The sequence below is a fragment of the Mastigoproctus giganteus genome, chromosome 11 (genome assembly GCF_048544385.1).
Source record: "Mastigoproctus giganteus isolate SK-2022 chromosome 11, ASM4854438v1, whole genome shotgun sequence".
Classification (NCBI taxonomy): domain Eukaryota; kingdom Metazoa; phylum Arthropoda; class Arachnida; order Uropygi; family Thelyphonidae; genus Mastigoproctus; species Mastigoproctus giganteus.
In genome coordinates this window covers 139864982-139886815 of record NC_143585.1, presented here as the reverse complement: position 1 = coordinate 139886815, position 21834 = coordinate 139864982, and the positions used below count along the sequence as shown (strand labels likewise).

The 21834-nt window shown below is 39.4% G+C and overlaps 1 protein-coding gene across 12 annotated transcripts in view; it reads left to right on the top strand.

Annotated features, from left to right (window-relative positions):
- Positions 1-21834, top strand: part of LOC150078475 (nuclear factor 1 X-type-like) — a 798656-nt gene that overhangs the window by 621113 nt on the left and 155709 nt on the right. For all 12 annotated transcript variants that reach the window (XM_090384797.1, XM_090384789.1, XM_090384790.1 and 9 more), the window contains one exon: positions 5430-5611. In XM_090384797.1, the coding sequence (XP_090240923.1) occupies positions 5430-5611 (182 nt within the window). The remainder of the gene's footprint in view (positions 1-5429; positions 5612-21834) is intronic.

Below are 21834 nucleotides of genomic sequence, written 5' to 3'. Positions count from 1 at the left end.
GTTTTGCAAATTACAGAGTCTGGAGACTAGGCACCGGCGAGGTGATCTGATAGAGGTGTATAAGGCTTTGAATGGTTTGAGCATGCTCAATGCCAATGGGATTCTTCCTCTTTCTCAGAATAATCACCTCAGAGGGCATAAATTCAAATTGAGGAAGGATGGATGTCGGATAGATGTGCGGAAATTTGCCTTTGGCCAGCGGGTGGTTGGTTGGTGGAACCGACTTCCATCACTTGTTGTTGAAGTTGATAGCCTAAACAAATTTAAGGCTCAACTGGACAGGTATTTCGAACGAAAGGAGGGGTGAAATGGGAGTGGTGTGTTTTTTTTTTTTTTTTTTGGCTGATGCTGAATAAGCTTGCTTTCTTGCATCATATGCCTCTACTAATGCTAATGCTAATGCTAATGTGGGATAACAAGCTAATTGGTCTATAATTTCCAATTTCTGATTTATCTCCTTTCTTATGCAGCAAAACTATGATTGCATTATTCCACTGCTTAGGCGTCACACCTTTTCTAATGCACTTTGTGAAGAGCCTTGCCAGTTTTTGTGTTATGTCTCTTCCTCCCAATTTTAACAACTCTACAGTAACTTCATCTTCCCCCGGGGTTTTCTGATTATTCATTTTCTTCAGTGCATGTTCTACCTCATCAGGAAGAATATCGGGTATGTCGTATGTGTTGCTAATTTGCAATCCATCTTCCCCACTGCTGGCATTATTCCCTCGCTCCTTGTATAATTCTCTATAGTAGTCTTCTACTATTTGAATTATGCCTTCTCTGCTGTTTATAAGTACACCATCGCTATTCTTCAGTTTCAGTATCATTTGTCTTTCTGTATTACTGCTCATGGCAGCTGATTTAAATCCTTTGTTTTCCCTTAATGCTTGTTCTACTTTTCTTGTGTTAAATCTTCTTATGTCCTCTCCGAGTTTCTTTCTAATGGCTTTGCATAACTCAGTGTACTCAATTTTCTCATTGTCAGTGTTTATCTTGCTCTTCATTTTTTGCCTTCAGTTCATCATAACAAGTGTTTCTTGACTAATTTTTTCTTCTTTGGATTTCTTTTTCCCTATAGGTTTCTTGGGCTCTATCACTTTCAGAAAGTTGTAATATTCCTCGTCGATATCTTGGTCCTGAGCAATCTGCATTAGCTCAAACTTGTTCTTAAGTTCCAGTACATACTGCTTTTTATCCTCTTCTGTTATCTCAAAGACCTTTGTATTATTTACTCGAGTCAGTTTTTTCCTTTCCTACATCTATATCAAGTGTACATCTTACCATTCTGTGATCACTTCCAGCATTTACCTTATTTAGGACGGTAACATCATTCACAATATCTTCTGTTAGTGAGGATGAAGACGATTTCATTAGTTGTTAATCCATTTGGACTCTTCCATGTTCACTTTCTGTTCACCCCTTTTCTTGAAAAAAGTGTTCATTACTGACAATCCTTGAGATTCTGCAAATTCCACAAGTCTTTTGCCTCTTTCATTTCTTTCATCAATTCCAAAATTTCCTATAGTTCCCCTTTCTGCACTGTTTTGTCTTTTTCAGCCTTTGCATTGAAGTCCCCCATAATAATAGTGTAGTGGGTTTTCTGCTCATCTAGAAGACTCTCAATTTCGGTGTACATTTCTTCAACCTCTTCATCATCATCATCATGGCTCGATGTTGGTGCATAAATCATTATAACCTTTAGCTTGTACCTCATAGAAATCTTGAGTATTAGTCTTGACACCCTTGGTGATGTACTTTTGAATTCCAAACTGTTGTTTTTTAAATATTTATGGACCAGAAACCCAACTCCACCTTCACTCCTTTCACTGTTTCCATTGGTGTACAGCAGATTTCCACTTGATAAACTTATAAGTGATTCATTTTTTCTTTTTGTTTCAGTCAAACCGATGATATTCCTATTCACATTTTCTAATTCCTTTTCCAGCACTAATATCCTGTCTTCACCGATGAGTGATCTTACGTTGTAACAGGCCAAGTTCAGTTTCCGTGCATGGCAGCTTGGTCATACCCAGAGATTCTTAGCACCCTCTGCTTCCACTCTGATCCTCTCGCTGCCGTAAGAGGGGGGAGTGAAAGCCGCTGGGGACTTTAGTGCCATTTGTTTTGTCGTGCTGTCATATGCTGGAGGGTTTGGTCTTTTCCTCTTCACGCTGACCAGGCGTCTTGAAGAGAACTACTCTACGCGTTCGTTGCCACCTAAGTGACGTAACAGGGTTTACCATCGAGAAGGTGTGCATGAGTGGATTGTAGGGAGGCAGGCCAACCAGACTTCTCTTAAATCTTCTGTAATAGAAAGGTATTGGATCCATCAGTGTTTTAGACTGAGTGTCTGATAACACACAGGATACCTGTTTCCCTCTAAGCCTCTAAGTGGAGAAACAGGTGCAAGTATATATGCACCTGTTTCTCCTCTTAGTTACCCTAACACAACCCATATATTTACTTGTTCCACTATGACACAGCATGCTGTCTTTACTATCATTAACATCCCTACCATCCTTTGTATCATCTGCAAACTTGGACATTAAGCCTGATATACCTTCATCAATATATTATTGATAAATAAACAAAACAAAAATGGGCCAGCACCGTACCCTGGTTGACTCCACTAATAACATTAGTCCACATACAGCAGTGTCCATTTATTACCACTCTCTGCCATCTCCCACTCAACCATCTCTTTATCCATTGCAGTAACTTGCTCTTAATGCCATACTGCTACAATTTGTACAGCAGTCTTCCATGTGCAACAGTATCAAAAGCTTCCCTGAAATCCAAGTATATGATATCAGAATTATTTTTTGCATCCAGTTCTTTGTGACCGCACTGTAGTATCCAATAAAATTGGCCAGACAAGACTTCCCCCTCAACAAACCCATGCTGTGTCTGAATTGTTACTGCAGTCTTGTGTAGGTGATCCTGCATTGCTTCTTTAACCAGTGACTCCATTATTTTCCACGGAACAGAAGTTAAACTAACAGGTCTCTAATTATTTTCATCACCCTTTGAACTCCCTTTGTGATTGGGAATACATTTGCACATCACCAGTCCATGTTGACCTCACCTGAATCTAAAGATGCTCTCATTAATGCTAAGGGTTTGCTTACTTCCCTCACTGCCTCCTTCAGTATAATTCGATAGATTCCATCTGCCCCAGGTGCCTTTTTTATGTTTAACTTCAACAATTTCTCCTCCACTTTGCTCTCTGTTATTACAAAATAATTTAGCTCCCTGTTAGAGTTTAGTAAACTTCTGTACTCCTCTTCCTTACAGAATTCCTCATGTGTGAATGTAGATGCAAAATACTCATTCAGTTTGTCAGCTATCTGAGCAGGATCATCAATGGTTAAACCACCAACATCAAGTAGACCACTCTGATTCATCCCCTTCCTTATAGAGTTGATATAAGTAAAGAAGTCTTGGTGTTTTTCTTGGCATCCTTTGCCAAGGATTTCTCATAATCAGCATTCATTTGCCTTACCTCCTTTGTGACTTGATTACAGACTAGCTTATATCTGTCATAGGCTTCTGTGTCACCTGGTAATTTATATGCATCCCATGCATTTTGCTTCTCTGCCATGAGCCTCATTAATTCATCTGGCATCCATTTAGGCCTGAACCTTGAACAGTATTTCTTAGTTGGTATGAAAAGCCTAGTAGCCTCCAAGATTAAGTCCCTGAAGGCTTCCAATTTAGAATTCACCATTGGTAACATCATCAGTTGATCCCACTGTATAGAATTTGAAAACTGTCTGAGACCACTGTAGTCACCTTTATGAAAACAAAAACCCTTCCCTTTACCCTTGATGGTAGTTACATCTCTTAGTAAATCCCACATCAGTACACTGTGATCACTGTCACCTAGTGGTTCTTTTATCTGCAAATTCTTAATGCATAAATAATCACTGCTGATAATCAGATCAAATGTATTACTCCCTCTGGTAGCCCCTCGAACATGTTGCTGTAGAAAACAAACCTCCAATAAATCCACAAAAGTCTTGCTAATCTGCAAGTGATCAATCCACAAGTTCCAGTTAATATCTGGAAAGTTAAAATCCCCCAATACAAGACATTCTGATTTACTGGGCCACCCTATTTCTCTGTACAACTGTTTGTTGTACTCATCAGAGTCATTAGGCCTATAATACACTCCTACTCTCATTTTCCCCTTTCCCAGTGTTTATGTCACACCAAACTGACTCAACATTGCACTGTCCACCTGTGTCAACTGGATGCACTTCCTTAGATTTTTTGTGTTTCTTAATAAACAGCATAACCCTTCCTCCCTTCCTACCATGTCTATTCTTCCTGTACTCATTGTACTCCCAAATTCCAATTCTGGACTGCTTATATCTGTGTGACACCATGTCTCTGATATCCCAACAATATCTGCCGTTGTTGCCTTGAAATGTTGTATGCAAGTATGGATGAAATACTTCCTAAACCTAGATATTGTTTTTAATTTGGGTTTCATCTTTTAATTCTTGAACTTTGAGATGAATGTGGAATTGATGGATATGAATTCTTTTAATTCATTGACTTTGAGGTGGATACAGATTTGAGATAGAAATATTTTATGTTTAAATTAAGAATTGCATTTGCCTCACAAAGTTTCAATATAAAGTGGTCTTTAAAGACTTGCATGTAACAATTAGCATTAATTTTTGACAGAAACATGCACATTACATCATGCATTTTTATGGATGCAAAAGTGCCTCCATAACTGTATGGAGGGTTTCATTGGCCCAGCTACTTTTAGATTATATTAGTATTAGTAGTGGCAAATGCTGCAAGAATGGAGTTATCCCTTATTTTATTTATTAACCATATGGTAAATGTGACAAAAAAAAAAAAAAAAAATTTAAGTAATGTAGACTGCATTTTCTGCAAGATCCAATAGTTTTGTGAAAAATGGAAAGTAATAGTTTAAACTACACACTTTAAAGTTGCATTTTTCATTTTGATATTATAGTGGATAATAAATAAAATCTTAAGTAACAGCATCCTTGTTATAGAAAAAAAAAGATTATTTCCTACCTCTCTCACTTTCAGTGGACAGCATCACAAACCAAACTAAGTTGAAACCAATTACACCTGGATTGCTGGACACATAGCCAATTTCATACACCAGTTAGTTAAAAAAAATAATCTCTGGTTTGGATAAATTTAAAATTTTAGCGACACATTAAAATTCAAACTGACCTAGTTCTAATAGATATTTTATTCTTAAACTGGGGGAGGGGTGGGGAATGAATGGCATGTATCACTCACTATTCCCGGTGCAGAATTAATTTTTTTTACTTAACAAGAGCTGACACTGATACTTGATTAAAGTTTTATTGTTGTACTCTTAGTTTTGAAATATTTGAGCATATAAGAAGGATATGTCTGTTTATTTTATATAATAGCAATGCAACAGCAACATGGCTCCATCGGTATATCTTCCCCTGCTTCCAGTCTTGGAGGTCCATTATCTCATTCAAATCCATATTACATGACACCTGGTAAATATCAAGAGAATGGAGATACACTCTCTGATTTTGTAAACCTGGTATGTCAAGAAGCTCAGAATTCTGGTACAAATCCTCAGGTAAGAAATCTTAACCAAAAGGATCAGAACATAAGCTGTGTATATAGGTGAGACCCACTGAACAAAATAAAAGTACAGTCAGTCCTCGTATAACACGTGTTTACACTACACGAATTCGATCATACAAGATTTATAAATAGGGGAACGATATCTTACATAACATGAACCAAATTCGCTTATGCACGATTCGCCTTTGCATTTACAAGAAATGGCAGTTGAACGCAGCCGACCGGGCTAGCCGGGTGGGTAAAGTGCCTGCCTGGCAACCCAAAGGTCGTGGGTTCGAATCCTGCCTCAGGCTTGGATCAAAGTACTGCAAAAACCTTGGGAGGTGCATTATGGCCACAGAAGCTGATGCGCCAACAACTACCAAAAAAAAAAAAAAAAAAATTGAACGCAGAATCACCCCAACCGAATGCAACATGATAGGAATGAAGAGAAGATTCTGAAAATATATTTATGTTTTTTATATCAGTGAAGGGGAAACACATTTCACCATAATAACGTAAAAACCAACACAATTCCAGCTATCGGTATAATCGCAAATGCAATTAGATTGAGTTTACTACCAGTTTATAACAGATTCCACTAGCACAACTGGAAATTGTTTTTATTGTTTTATGGTAGTAATCCCTAGAAATGTGCTTTAGTAAAATGTGAAGTGTTAATAGTGTATCTCTGCCTTTACGGTGTTGTTTATTCAGTTACTACACGCTCGCAGCTTTGTTTATATGTATCAAGCGTGCCTCCTCATTTTGTAATTGTGCTTTATTCCCTAAAAATGAGTAAAATACTTAAAAGGTGTGACAAGGAAGCATCCTGGAGAAGACACTACAGATTTAGAGAGAAAAAGAAAAGTAATATCGATAAACAGAGGCGGACTGGGTCAAAAATTCTTACCCGGGAAAATTTATAGTGGCCTCATACTATGGTTTATGGCCAAAATCACACCGGCCTCCGGCCCACCAGGGTTTCCCTGATAAGGCTTATGGCCAGTCTGCCTCTGTCGATAGAGAAAAAATATGAAATTGTGAAACGCTTTGAGCGAAATGAAAGACCATGTGATATTGCACGTGCTACAGACCTAAATGTGGCAACGCCGAGAATTACAAAGAATGCAGAGAAAATAAAAACAACTTTCATAGCAGGAACAACTCAAAGTGTAATTAAAATCCATTAGATTAAGACACAAAGAATTGGAAGAGATGGAATGGCTGTCATCTGTTTGGATAGAAAATCAAACAAAAAACAAGTTTGCTTACAATAGAAGCAAAAGCATTAGCAATATTTTATTATGTAATAGTCGTAATAAAATACATAAGTATTTTATTATGATTATTTATTATGTTTGGTAATGTTTTGGTTACAAATGTGTGTTCAATCTTGGGTGGTCGGCACCTAACCCTATTTTTCCCATAGGGCCTGTTGTTTATATTGCACGATTTTGCATTACACGAGGGTTTCTAAGAACACAACTATCGTGCTATACGAGGACTGACTGTATTATAAAAAAAAATAAATAAATACATAAAAAAACTAGATTATTTAAATATACAGGATGTCTCAAAAATATTGGTACAAATGTTTAGGGCAGGTAGATAACATCTAAAGGAATGTGAATCGCATAGGAACCCATAACCGGCGCCTCCATAGCCAGGTGGGAAGGAGCAGCAGTGCATAGCACACGCTTCTTGATTAGACCGGGGTTCGAGCCCATCACCACCAGATGCGGAAAGGTCAGGGAATGACCACCGCATATCCTGGAACAATATGGCCTTAGTTGCTAATGCTCCTAAAAACCAAACAACAAACAAACAGACAAACGAACCCATAACCAGAAACGTCACGGGAAAGTAGTAGCAGAGGCACAAGAAGCAGAAATGACACAAGACAGTAATTAGTGACAAACATTTATTTGACATAATATTAACAGTGGAGTACGAGATGGATGCATTTCATGATGTTACAACAGATGCTCGAAGGTTCCACCATGAGACGCAATGCATCTGTGACACCGATGCAGCATGGATTGCCGGACACAGTCGAACACACCTGGAATTTCTTTGACAATAGCAGCAGCGCAGACGAGTCTCGCCACGAGATCCATTTCCATCTCTACAGGCGATTCATACACGATAGATTTGAGGCCCCCCCCCCACAGAAAGAAATCAAGGCTTGATAAATCAGGTGAGCTTGGAGAGCAGGCAATAGGTCCACCACGGCCAATCCATCGACGCCCAAAACGCCTGTTCAAATTGTCACAAACACACCTTCCATAATGGTCAGGGGCCCTGTCATGTTGAAACCAAATGTTGCGTCTCACATTTGCCGGAACATCGTCAAGTAACCCTGGTAGAACTTGTTCAAGAAAGATCCGATATTTAGCGGAGTTCATGCGGGATGGTAACAGGTATGGGCTGACTAAGCAGTCGCCGACCATATCTGCCCACACATTTATTGCGAAGCAATTTTGTGCCCCATGGGGGCACACACTGTGTGGGTTGTCTTGAACCCGCACATGAGCATTGTGCTGATTGAATAAGCCTTCCCAAGTGAAATAAGCCTCATCCATGAACAAAACATAGGCTGGAAAATTCAAGTCTTGAACACTTTCTTGGAGAAACCACTGCGCAAAAGCCACACGTGCCGGATGATCTTGGGGGAGCAGTAACTGAACCCTTTGGTGATGAAAGGGGTGTAAGGAATCATCGTGCCAGACATGCTGTACACTGCAAAGAGACACTCCTAAGGCAGAGGCAATGGCACGTGTGCTGGTAGTAGGATTATTCTGGACAGCATTCAACACACTTTCTTCCATGGCGGGAGTTCGTGTTGAACGTCGTCTGCCTGCACTACTCCTGTTACCTCTAAATGACCCATAATTGCACAAATTTTGATGCACACGTGCAAACAAACGGTGGTCCGGTACATGTCTGTCTGGGAAGTGTTCTTCATAAATTCATTGAGCGGCTCGTCCATTGCCCTCTGCTAATCCATACACTAGGTGCATGTCTGCCAGCTCACAATTTGTATATTGATGCATGCTCTTCGTGTGGTGACTACTGCTTGAATGAGTAAACCAGAAATTTTCCCTCTCGCGAACTGATGAACAGCGCCGACTTACGGTGACATTTCCGGTTATGGGTTCCTATGCGATTCACATTCCTTTAGATGTTAAATCTTCCAGTATGAAAAATTATAGAAGTTAAGAATTTTTAAATCTGCATTAATGTATTTTATTCTAAACAATATTAGTAACTACAATTACCAAAAATTTCCAGTGTAAAATTTTTGGTTATTATAGACAGGTGGCCAGTATATATAAATTTGCTTTCAGTTTATTCACAATTCATTTATGTAAAAAAAAAAAAAAGGAAAAAAAAGCCATTTATAGGTGTAGGCATTAGTTGAATAAAATAATAATAAAGAAAGCAATTTAAAACAAATCTAATTTAATTTTAGACTACTCTTTTATTAAAGCAAATAATGAAAAATTACCACATATATAAATAAAAAGTAAATATCCATTGATTAGCTTAAATTGTTACATAAACAGTTAAATTGTATCTGCAATTTAAAACCTATAATGGCAGAAGCTGATGGGCTAAACTTGCCTGAAAACATAATTGCAACAGAAAATAAAATATATATAATAACTTAAGACTACATAATATAAAACAACCAGTAAACAAAAATATTAATATGAATAAAAATCTTTGGCTAAATTGATGATATAAATTAAAACATACAGATACAAGCAAAATAATGAAGTTATAAATGAATAGCCTCTTTTAATTGAATTAATTATGCATTTTTATACATGCTATTATTTTATGTTAATTTATTATTCATGTCATATGTTTTTATCAGTTTAAGTTACTGGCTAAGAAAAAATCCATCAAAGTCAAAAATATAATATTTAATGGTACCAAAGAAGGTCTGAATATTTATTTCTTGGTGGAATGTGCAAACCAATCAGAATTTGCTACTGATTGATGTATAGTTTGACAAATAAGGGAACAGATTTCAGTCAGCCTTTGGAGGGGAGCCCAGTTGAGCTTTCTTCTAAAGCTCAGTTCTTAGCCTAGTAAACACAAAGCCAGAGCTCATATTGGTTCATTTCATATCCATAAATTTCACAGAGAACAGTAGTTTAAGATTTAGAAGCAGCTGCAGCTGACCAAATTTCATATCCAGAAGTATTGAAGAAAGGAGATGTGTTTATGTATTTGAGTAATAATCCAGTTTAGAAACATGGATGAATTGTTAGTGAACCAGCAACAATTGTTTTAGAGAAGAGAACTGTGGTGTTTAAAGATGAGTGGAAAATGCAACATTAGCAATATCATTTAGCATTAGCATTAGCAAGGGCACATGATGCAAGAAAGCAAGCTTATATAGCATCAGCCAAAAAAAAAAAAAAAAAAAACCCACCCCCCTTCTCATTTTACTCAACCACCCGCTCCAAATGTTTGTCTAGTTCTCCCTTGAATCTGTTTAAGCTGCTAACTTCTACAATAACAGATGGAAGTTTGTTCCAGCAATCAACCACCTGCCGGCTAAAGGCAAACTTCCGCACATCTATCCTCCAACTGTCTTTCCTCAATTTGAATTTATGCCCTCTCAGGCGATTATTCTGAGCAAGAGAAAGAATCCCATCAGTATTGAACATGCTCAAACCATTCAAGGCTTTATACACCTCATGAAGCCTCCAGACCTGTATACAGTACTCAAGGTGTGGCCTGACCATTGCCTTATACAAGGGGATAATCACCTCCTTATCCCTGCTAGAAAAATTCCTGTATATCATTGACAAGACACTATGGGCTACTCTTGCAGACCGTCTGCACTGCTCAGAAAACTGCATATCTGCCTGCACAACCACCCCCAGGTCCTTTTCACTCTCTACCTCTGTCAGTGTAGTACCACACAGTTTATACATTACTATGGGGTTACTGCTTCCCATATGCAGTACTTTACATTTGTCAATGTTAAACTTCAGTTTCCACCTCTCAGCGCATCTATTCAACTTTTCTAGATCCTGTTGCAGCAGCATACTGTCATTAGTTTCATTAACATCCCTGCCAACCTTCACATCGTCTGCGAACTTGGACATTAAGCCTGCTATACCATTATCAATATCATTAATGAATACAGAAAACAACAATGGACCCAACAATGAACCCTGGGGACTCCACTAATAAATTAGTCCATGAAGAGCAGTATCCAATGATTACCACTCTCTTTTTTTTCCCACTCAACCATCCCTTTATCCATAGCAGCAATTTGCCTCCAGTGCCACACTGCTCCAGTTTGTGCAGCAGTCTTCCATGTGCAACAGTATCAAAAGCCTTTCTAAGTTCCAAATATATATCAAAATTATTCTTTGCATCCAGTTCCTTTGTGACTACATCATAGTATCCAATCAAATTGGTCAGACAAGACTTCCCCTTAACAAACACATGCTATGTCCGAGCTATACTGAACTCTTGTTTAGATGATCCTGCAATGCTTCTTTAACCAGTGCCTGCCTTAATTTTCCTGTAACAAAAGTTAAACTAACAGGTCTATAATTACTTGTGTTGCCCTTTGATCCTCCTTTGTGAATTGGGATCACATTTGCACATCTCCAGTCCATGGGTACCTCCCCTGAGTCCAAGGAAGCTGTCATAATTATGGCTAAGGGCTTGCTTACTTCCTTTGCTGCCTCCTTGAATATAACTGGATAGATTCCATCCACCCCAGGTGCCTTTCTTATGTTTATCTTCAACAATTTCTCCTCCGTGGATGAATTGTTAGTGAACCAGCGACAATTGTTTTAGAGAAGAGAACTGTGGGTTTTTATGATGAGTGTAAAATGTAACATTAGTATTAACATTAGCAAGGGCACATGATGAAAACAGTATCATCATTGAAGTAACAGCATTGAAGAAAGGAGATGTGTTTATGTATTGAGTAATACATCCAGTTTAGGAATGCGGATGAATTGTTAGTGAACCAGCAACAATTGTTTTAAAGAAAAGAACTGTGGTGTTTTAAGATGAGTGGAAAATGCAACTTGGAATTTGAATTTTATGTACTTTTTTAACAGAGGTTATACCACAGTGTGGGAGTGCCCCCCCCAGAGACACACTTGGGTGTTTTTTGCAAGGGGGAAGGACTTCTTTTCATGAAAACACTTTTTAATGAAATATGGACAAACATCCCACTAATCCAAGTATGAAGTGTTTTTTATTAATATCTATTATTCATATTTATTTCTTTGAGATTAAATGTATTGAAGTATATATTAATTTATAAAAGTATATATATTCATAACTAAAATTTATGTCAGATCTATTTATCTGCTCTTGTTCTGGAACTTGGGGGGCTTGAAATTTATGAAAAATTTTAAGGGAGTCTCAAAGTATAAAAGTTTGGGAACTTCTGACCTATAATATAATGGAAAATGATGCTTTTTTTTTTTGGTAAGTGTTCATATGTCCACATTTCTCGTGATTAATTTCTAAGGAAAAATTTTAGAAAGAGTAATCCAGTATGTCACTTAGTATAAAGCTATTTGTTTAGAAAATGCTCAAATTTAAAGGTGTCTTCATAAGAGTGTAATCTGCTTTAGGGAAAGAGGAGTAACCTAGTAAGAGCAGTGCAGCCTAACAAGCTCAACTGAAATATATCTATCATGCAGTAAGCACAGTGTGAAATTATTGACTACTTTTCTATCTGCCTTTTCTTCTTGCCCGCTATGCTGGAATGATACATCACTGTCAGCTACTTTTTGAAGAGATCTGGGTTTGATTCTCATTTGAGACCAGAGGAATTTCTAGTCCTCTTCATTTCAGGCTGTAATTAGATGATCTCAGGCAGAAGGCATAGGGTTTCCCTCTGGGTTTTTCAGCTCACACACCATGTAAATCGACTGAAGGACACACTTCCACTGACATAAATAATACACTTACAGTTGGGAGCATGTCTGGGAACCATTAATACCTATATTTATATTTATTATTAAATATATTACTGATTTTGCTTTAGTAGTGTTAAAAGTGATATGTGTTGTTTATATAGAGCTATTAAGAGAAGTCTACCTGTAGATGAAGCACTACCATTAGCGGCCCTGGGTGCCAAGCGATTGTGACTGAGTGATTTCTCTTTGTGCTTTCACTGCAATTTTCTAAAAGGTGAATTCTAGTTCTCTTTTACGTTCCTCTCCTTAAGAAATCCTTTTATTTAATAGCAGCTCTTTTATCAAAAGTACTGGCAGAGAGCAAGGAAGGAAAGTAACTTTTCTTTATTTTTCATATTTAATAGACTTAACTCCTACTAATTTTGCTTGGTCACACCAGGCACTGCTCCTGTCTCCCTGTGGTGGGGCCAGTAACCTTTGCAGAAAAATTCATATCTGCCAAGGGCAAAAAAAAAAGGAGCCAACGTGGAACACAATATGTTTCCCTCTTTAGAACCGACAAGCTGTCGGCCAGAGACAGAAAATGAGCATAACTCGTCGCAACCAAAGAGGTTAAAAACCATTTCCTCTGCAACCAAGTTTCCTGCATTCTTAATAATGCACTCATTATCAGAACAGCCTCTTAGTAAGCTATCCCCCTTTCTAATCCAAAAACACTTGGAAAGTATTTGGAAAATTACAAATTTTGCTGGTATTCCAGTTAACGTAACTCCCCATGCAACCCTAAATACATCTAAGGGTGATATATCTAGTTGAGACCTTTTGAATGTGACAGAAAAAGAAATTAAAGAAGAGCTTCAGGAACAAAACGTAGTTGCTGTCAAAAGAATTATGACTAAAAGGGATAATATGCTCACACCCACCAGAAATATTATTCTCACCTTTAACAGCCCAAATCTACCCTCATCGGTAAAAGCAGGATATCTACTTTGTCACATTCATCCTTACATTCCTAATCCGTTGAGATGCTATGAATGTCAAAAGTATGGCCACTCTCATACGGCATGCAGAGGGAACCCAGCTTGTCCCAACTGTGGATCCGCCGATCACAGTCAAAGTGATTGTTCGGCAAAAGAAATTACCTGTCCCAACTGCAAAGGTAACCATCCTGCATACTCTAAGACATGTGAGAGGTGGAAAATGGAGGAAAAAATTGTGACATATAAAGTTGAAAACAAAGTTAGTTATCAGGAAGCAAGAAAATTAATTGCACCCAGTATACCTAACTGTACCTATTCCAATATTGCAAAAAAATATTAAACAATAGCCACTCAAACCGATATTACCATTCCATCTAACATATCGATCTCTGACTGGGCTCGAGCTGTCCTCTCTCAACAACAGTTCAATGCCTTGAAGCACTCAGACCCAGCAAGTAATATGCCTCTTACAATACCAGTAAAATCTCCTCCTCCTCCGCCAGTGATTGCTACTACTTCAAATAATCCTAGTTTGACTTCAAAAAAGATTATTCAGGACACATCGATGGATGCAGAGTACTCATCCAAACAGAAAGATCCAATTGATTCTGGAAATATTTGTAGAAGATATGGACACCGGTCACCCTACCTTTTCAAAAAGAGATAAACAAAATAACCAGAATGCCATAAGACAACCACATCAGGTACAGCTTCTTCTAAATTCAAATAATGCCTTTTATTTTACAGTGGAATTGGAGAGGCTTTTGTGCCAACATTGACGACATTCAGTACTTAATTAGACTCTCCAGTGGGTTTCTGTCTGCAAGAAACCTATTTAACTACTCAAATTTCCATTTCAATGAAAAACTACTTAATTACTTAATGTATCGAAGAGATCAGAATACATCCGATTCTGCTCATGGTGGTGTAGCTATTTTGATTAACTCAAAGATCCCTGCTAGCCAAATCATTCTCCAAACCCTGATTGAAGCTGTTGCTGTGCATCTGATTACTCAGATTGCATTTACACTAATCTCACTCTATCTCCCACCCACCAAATTATACCTAATGACCTTGAAGAACTTTTAATACAGCTTCCCCTCCCCTGTCTGCTTGCTAGGGGAATTCAATGGCCACCATCCTTTATGGGGATCCTCTAAATTAGATATACAAGGTCGACTGATTTAAACTCTACTAGAGAAACAAAACCTCACCATTCTTAATAGTGGTACACACACCCATATACAGTTACCTACCCCTCGACGTGGGCACTTGTACATGGTAAGGGCACCTCCCAGTGACACTGCTGGACCTCCAGATTAGAATCACTGGGATCCAATGCCCACAGCCTAGGTACCAGGCTAACATCAATGGAATCCGGCGTGTTTGCCGTGCGCTGCCACCCATGGAAATTCAGAAAGGGGGATCCTGGTGGTTGAGGGGCTCAGCTTCAATTCACCACTTTGGCCCCAGCTTCTACAAGATGGGTGGTCCTGGAAGGCCCAGCTAAGATCAATTGGCTAGTAGGCTCGCCTGCAAGGGTCAACCGTGTCAATGCCATGCCCCTACCCTCATCATCCGAGGGATAGGATTCAGGCTGGTGGCGGTGTGGGTATGGCGTCTGAGTAGCCCTGGCGTTCCACTCCCGAGCGCATTTATTGCATGCCAGGTAGTGGGCATCCCTTTGGGCTCCGTTGTGGGTGGGGAACCCGGGCACTGAACCACTTAAAAAACTCCATGAACCCTGATAAACTAATTTCTTCTGGGGTCCCAACCTGGTCCCTAACTGAAAATTTGACCATAGACCATGAGAACATCACTTCCACAAAAAGACAGAAAAGAAGGTTATATTAAGTCCAACACCTTGGTTCCTGATAATTCACTCAACTAGTGGGAAGCTATAGAAAAAATGTCACCCTTCTTTACCCAGAAGAGTTTGGAAGGGTTGGCAGGCTCCTAAGTCTGTCAAACGGCTTCGTTCGGGTGATATACTTGTAGGAACCAGAAGTGATATACACTCAGAACAGCTCCTCCGTGCTACATCTATTGCGGAAATGCCTATCACTATCACCCCCCACAAGACATTGAACTCATTCCGTGGTGTCATCGCGGAATGGGATATGATGGATGTGACCGAAGAGGAAATCTGTTCTGAGTTAAAACACAGGGAGTGACAGTTGTTAAATGTATATTCGTGCGTAGGGATGGGAAATTAGTTCCCACCAGAAATATTATCTTGACATTCAACTCACCATCTTTTCCTCATGAGATTAAAGCTGGCTATATTAACTGCCCAGTGCGTCCGTATGTCCCAAATCCATTACAGTGCTTCAAGTTCCAGAAATACGGACACTTACAGATGGCTTGTCGTGGATCCCTTGCATGCACTCAGTGTTGTGCAAAGGACCACAAAACAACATGTTCAGCTGCAAAACCAACCTGCATTAACTGCCAAGAAGAACACCTGGCCTGCTCAAGAGCATGCCAGAGGTGGAAACAATAAAAATAAATTCAACAACTTAAGGTAGAGCTGAACATCTGTTATCAAGAGGCAAGGAAAATGGTGAAACCTCTAAATACAAATAAACCAACCTAAGCTCAGAAGGTAGCAGGGTGATGTTCCATCGGAACTCAGACCGAAATGACCATACCACCAAAGGAATCATTCACTCCTACTGCTCGCTACCTGCTAAGTTCAATAAAACCTGCACAAAAGTACCAATCAGCTGCCACTCCTGAGCCCTCGGCACCTCGGAAACTGCCTGATGGAACTACCAAGCCAAAATAATGGCTAAATTCCTACAATGGAATTGTCGTGGATTCCGGCAAAATGCAGAAGACATCAAGGCACTCCTGCAAAAGCACAAACCATCTTGCTTTTGCTTACAGGAGACTTACCTAAGGACAAATGATGACCGCAGGATGTGTAACATTACTATCATTCGCAAGGATGGAATTGGAGATGGCCCCGTTCGTGGAGTAGTCGCAATCCTTGTGGGCAACCATACCACTTTTCAGCTTCTGCGACTTACAACCAGCATAGAGGCAGTAGTAATTTGAATAACAGTGTTTTTACTAACCGGTTGCTCTATATATTTGCCACCTGGTACTGACAACTGCCAGAAAGACATTGATGGTCTTGTAATGCAGTTGCCTCCCCCTTTCTTACTTCTTGGGGACTTCAATGGGCATAACATCCTCTGGGGTAGTGCTAACATCAATGGAAGGGGACGAATCATAGAGTGTATGCTCACTAACAACGACCTCTCCCTTCTTAATGTGAGAACAAACACCTTTTTACACATACTTACCCGTACGTTTTCTGCCATTGATCTTTCTATCAGCTCCCTTCTCTTCTCACTTCATTTATTTGGGAGGGGGAGGAGAACCCATACAGAAGTGATCACTTCTCCGTGATAACCACCCTAATTACTGGGAGACCTTGTCTTCCTGTCAGGTTACCGTGGTGGAAGTTTTATCAGGCTGACTGGTGCTTTTCAAAACCTGGCAAATTTTGACATCTCTGCAGTTGGTCAGGAGCCTATCAGTGATGCAGTCATGTACATAACATAAAATATCATCTGTGCAGCTGCAACAACAACAATTCCAAAAATGTCCACCCAGTTTCCTCCATTTCCCAAACCATAGTAGAATCCAGAATGCACAGCAGCCAAAAAGGTTCAAAACAAAGCTTGGGGAATATTTCGACGCTATCCTACCACGATCAACCTATTAGCCTTTAAATGTGCACTAGCCAAAGCACACTACATCCACTCTCAGAGTCAAAGGGAATCGTGGATCCATTTCACATCATCCATTACCGAGACAAGCAACCCTAAGGTGGTCTGGGAAAAAATCCAGAAAATGAAGGGAAAATACACAGCAACTCCTCATCGGTCCTTGAATATAATGGATGTGCTACTGCAGACTCTACTGTAATAGCCAATGCTCTTGGGGAAACATTTTTTAACATCTCTGCAACATCATCTTACTCCCCAGAGTTTCTGGTCTTAAAGTGCAACACTGAAAAACAGGCCCTTAAATTCAAATTGAAGGGTTCCCACCCATATAATGGGCCATTTACTATCCACGAGCTGAAAACAGTACTTGCCTGTAGAAAAGCTACCACTGTTGGACCACTGACAACATCCATTATGAAATGATCAAACATCTTGCACCAGAATCCACGGACCTTCTGCTCTTCCTGTACAACAGAATCTTTCTTGAAGAGCATTTTCCGGATACCTGGCGTAAGGCAACTATTCTTGCTTTTGCCAAGCCAGGAAAGGATCCTAAATCTCCGAAAAACTATCGTCCTATTGCTCTGACTAGCTGTCTGTGCAAAATATTGGAGAGAATGGTCAATGCTCGTCTCTTGTGGTATTTAGAATCGAATGACCTTCTCTCCCGCTTTCAGTGCAGTTTCCGAAGAAACAGGTCCACACTGGACCACTTAATTAGACTGGAAACATCTGTCCGAGATGCTTTCCTAAAAAGAGAACACTTGTGTCCATCTTTGACATGGAAAAAGCGTATAACACAACTTGGAGATTTGGTATTTTAAAAGACCTATACAACCTCGGTCTAAGAGGTCACCTTTCTGTCTTTATTAAAAAAATTTTATCCTGCCGTTATTTCCAAGTTAGTGTAGGATCCACCCTTTCCCGGCCCTTTTTCCAAGAGGAGGAGGGCACCACAAGGATCTGTCTTAAGTGTCACGCTTTTTGCCATTAAAATAAACTCTGTTTCCAAACAATCTCCTCCAACTATTAACAGTACACTCTACGTTGATGACTTCAGCATATTTTCTCAATCATTCAATATGAGGGTTATTGAGAGACAGCTGCAACAAGCTATTGACCGTCTTAACTCCTGGGCCACGGCCAGTGGTTTCAGGTTCTCACCGGAGAAGACCGTTTGCATCCATTTTTTTCGCAAACGTATCCTCCACCCTGAGCCTGAATTACGACTTGGACAAAGCACCATTCCAGTTGTATCAGAGACAAAATTCTTGGGACTCATTTTTGACAAAATGCTGACATTTGTCCAATACATTTGTTAGCTACGCACAAAGTGCACGAGAGGGCTGAACATTCTCACCTCTCTCTCTCTCTCTCTCTCTCTCTCTCTCTCTCTCTCTCTCTTCAACCTCTTGGGGTGCAGACCGATGCACTCTACTCGGTCTATACCATGCACTAGTACGCCTAAAATTAGATTCTATTCTATTTCAGCGAACTATTTCTGTTCATTGGCTTATCCATCATCAAGCCATTCATATTGCTATTTGTGCATTCAGAACATCGCCTGTCCAAAGTCTGTATTTCGAAGCAAATGAACCATCCTTGTCACTGTGATGAATGTAGTTGTCTCTACAATATGCCTTCAAGCTGAAATCCCTGCTAGATCACCCCACATGGACATCCATTTTTGAGCCATGATGGGAACATCTTTATAACACACAACGGACTGCCAATCGCCCATTCGGCATTCGTGTTCAAGAGCTACTCAATGAACTTAACATCTCGGTAGACAAGGTTGCTCGATCACCAATGCAACCCCCTCCACACTGGCATGCGCAAATATCAGTATGTGACTTCTTGCTGAAGATTGCGATGAAGTCCAATACTCCGTCTTCTGTCTACCTTCAGCTCTACTCACAACAACGTGCAGAACATTCTGACTTCCTGCCAGTTTACACAGACGGCTCGAAGTCAGAATCTTATGTGAGATTTCCAGATAATACTATATCAGAGATATAGTATTAGCTGGAAATAGGATAATACATACCCCTTGACTGCAGCATTTACACTGCAGAGCTGCATGCTATAGAGTTAGCTCTAGATCACATAAGAAATCACCAATACCAACAGTGTATTATATATGCCGACTCAATGTGTACACTACAGGTTTTATCAGCCGTGTCACACTAATCATCCAACCCTGTTCCGAATTCAGCAGATAATATACGTCCTCTATGCAGGTGGATTCGATATCCACTTCTGCTGGATCCCCAGTCACATCGGGATTAGAAGAAATGATTTAGCTGACACTGCAGCCATGACTGATAATCGGCAGCCCTGATGGATAATCTTGACCTGTTAAGTCCCCTATACAGACTACAGGCAAGTAATCCATAGTAAGTTACATTCTCAGTGGCAAGATTCATGGCATCGCCTGGTTATTACAAACAAACTATGTGAACTACGCCTGTAATCCATCCTTGGCAGTCCAGCTTACGGAGGGATTGCAAAGAGGAAGTTGTTCTTGTTTGACTCCGCATAGGACACTATCATCTGACACACTTCTTTTTGCTGAGGGCTGATGACCCTCCTATGTGCGAGCAATGCAACACTATTTTATCGATTCAACATATTTTATGGGATTTTACCAGGTTTAGAAATGCTCGTTTTACTGCTTTTACCCATCTGACTGAGCCATATACACTCAGTCAGATTTTAAATGGCAATGACAATGTGTCAGCAGTTTTTAAATTTTTAAAATCGATTAATATATATATATATATATATACATTCTCATATGAAATATACAATTTGCTTTTATCATTGTACTGATTTTATTTATTGATATGCATGTGTATATATATGCACTTTTCGATGAAGTAACCTTTTTAAAAGTTACCAGTCTCATCTTTCTTGAATTTTAACCTTTTCATGGTGCACTATAACCTTGCTGTTTTTGCACCACAAAAAATCAAAAATCATCATCATCACAGTTACCTACTGGACAGACTTCTGCAATTGCCCTCTCGATTTGTTTCCCGATACTGTTTCCAGTCATTCAGTGGTCCACTCTGGATGATCCCATGGGCAGTGACCATTTTCCAATTGTTTGTAACCTACACAACTACACAACCACCATTAGACCAAACCTGCAGAAAATGAAAATTTTCTAAAGCCAACTGGGCCAAATTTCAGTCAGCAATCACTCTGGACAAAAAACTATTCACCTACAGCCTAGGCGCCTCCGTAGCCAGGTGGGCAGGAGCAGCAGCAGTGCATAGCACACGCTTCTTGATTAGACCGGGGTTCAAGCCGGTGACCACCAAATACAGAGGATGCGGAAAGGTCAGGGAATGACCACCGCATATCCCCGGAGCAATATGGCCTTAGTTGCTAATGCTCCTAAAAACCAAATAACAACAACCTACAGCCTATAGATTAAGTAACTGATTATATCACACCCCGCCTTTTAGTTGCAGCTAAATACTCAATTCCATTATCAAACCCCCCAACCCGATGGCACTTCAATTACTGGTGGAATGAAGAGTGCATGAAAGCAAAGAAAGTAAAAATTAAAGCATTCAATTTATTCTGTCAATATCCAACCACATCTAATCTAATTAGCTAATTAGATTAGATGTGGTTGGAGATTGACAGAATAAATTGAATGCTTTAATTTTTTCTATTAATTCTATTTCTATTAATTCTATTCTATTTCTTTAATTAATTAGCTAATTAGATTAGATGTGGTTGGAGATTGACAGAATAAATTGAATGCTTTAATTTTTTCCTTCTTTGCCCAAGTCTCAGCTGCATCAAATTACACTCCCAATTTCCAAAAAATTAAGAGTGCCACTGAACAGAGACCCATCAACTTTAGAATCTCGCTATCACTTCCATATAATCAGCCTCTTCAATATTGTAAACTTTTACAGGCCATCAGAACAACACGAAACAGTGCCACTGGGCCAGATGGCATATATTATGTCATGCTGCAGCATCTCGATGACAAAAACTTACAACTGCTGCTAGTTTTCTTTAACCGGATGTTCCTGGAAAATATTTTTCCAACCTCTTGGTGCCATGCTACAGTTTTGACTTTTTTGAAACCTGGATAAGGTCATTCCAGTCCTACTAGCTACAGGCCAATCTCTCTCTGTCAAGTTGCCTTGGTAAAATTCTTGAAAAAATGATCCACAATCAACTCACTTGGATCATCGAAACTCAACATCTACTGAGTAATTGTTAACATGGCTTTCGCAAAAACAGGTCCTCCTTAGATCTGATGATTAAGTCTGAATCTGAAATTCGCAATGCCTTTGTGAAAAACCAACACCTTGTTATGGTCTCCATTGATATAGAGAAGGCATTTGATACTGGCTGGCAGTATGGCATTCTCAGTGACCTTCATAATCTTGGTCTACGAGGCAACCTGCCTATATTTATTAGGAACTTCCTACAAAGCCGCTCTTTCTAGGTTCTATACCAAAACTTCTTTTCTTCTACATTCTTGCAGGAAGAAGGAGTACTACAGGGTATTGAATGCAACCCTATTTGCCCTTAGAATTGATTCCATTACAAAAGAACTCCCAAATACTG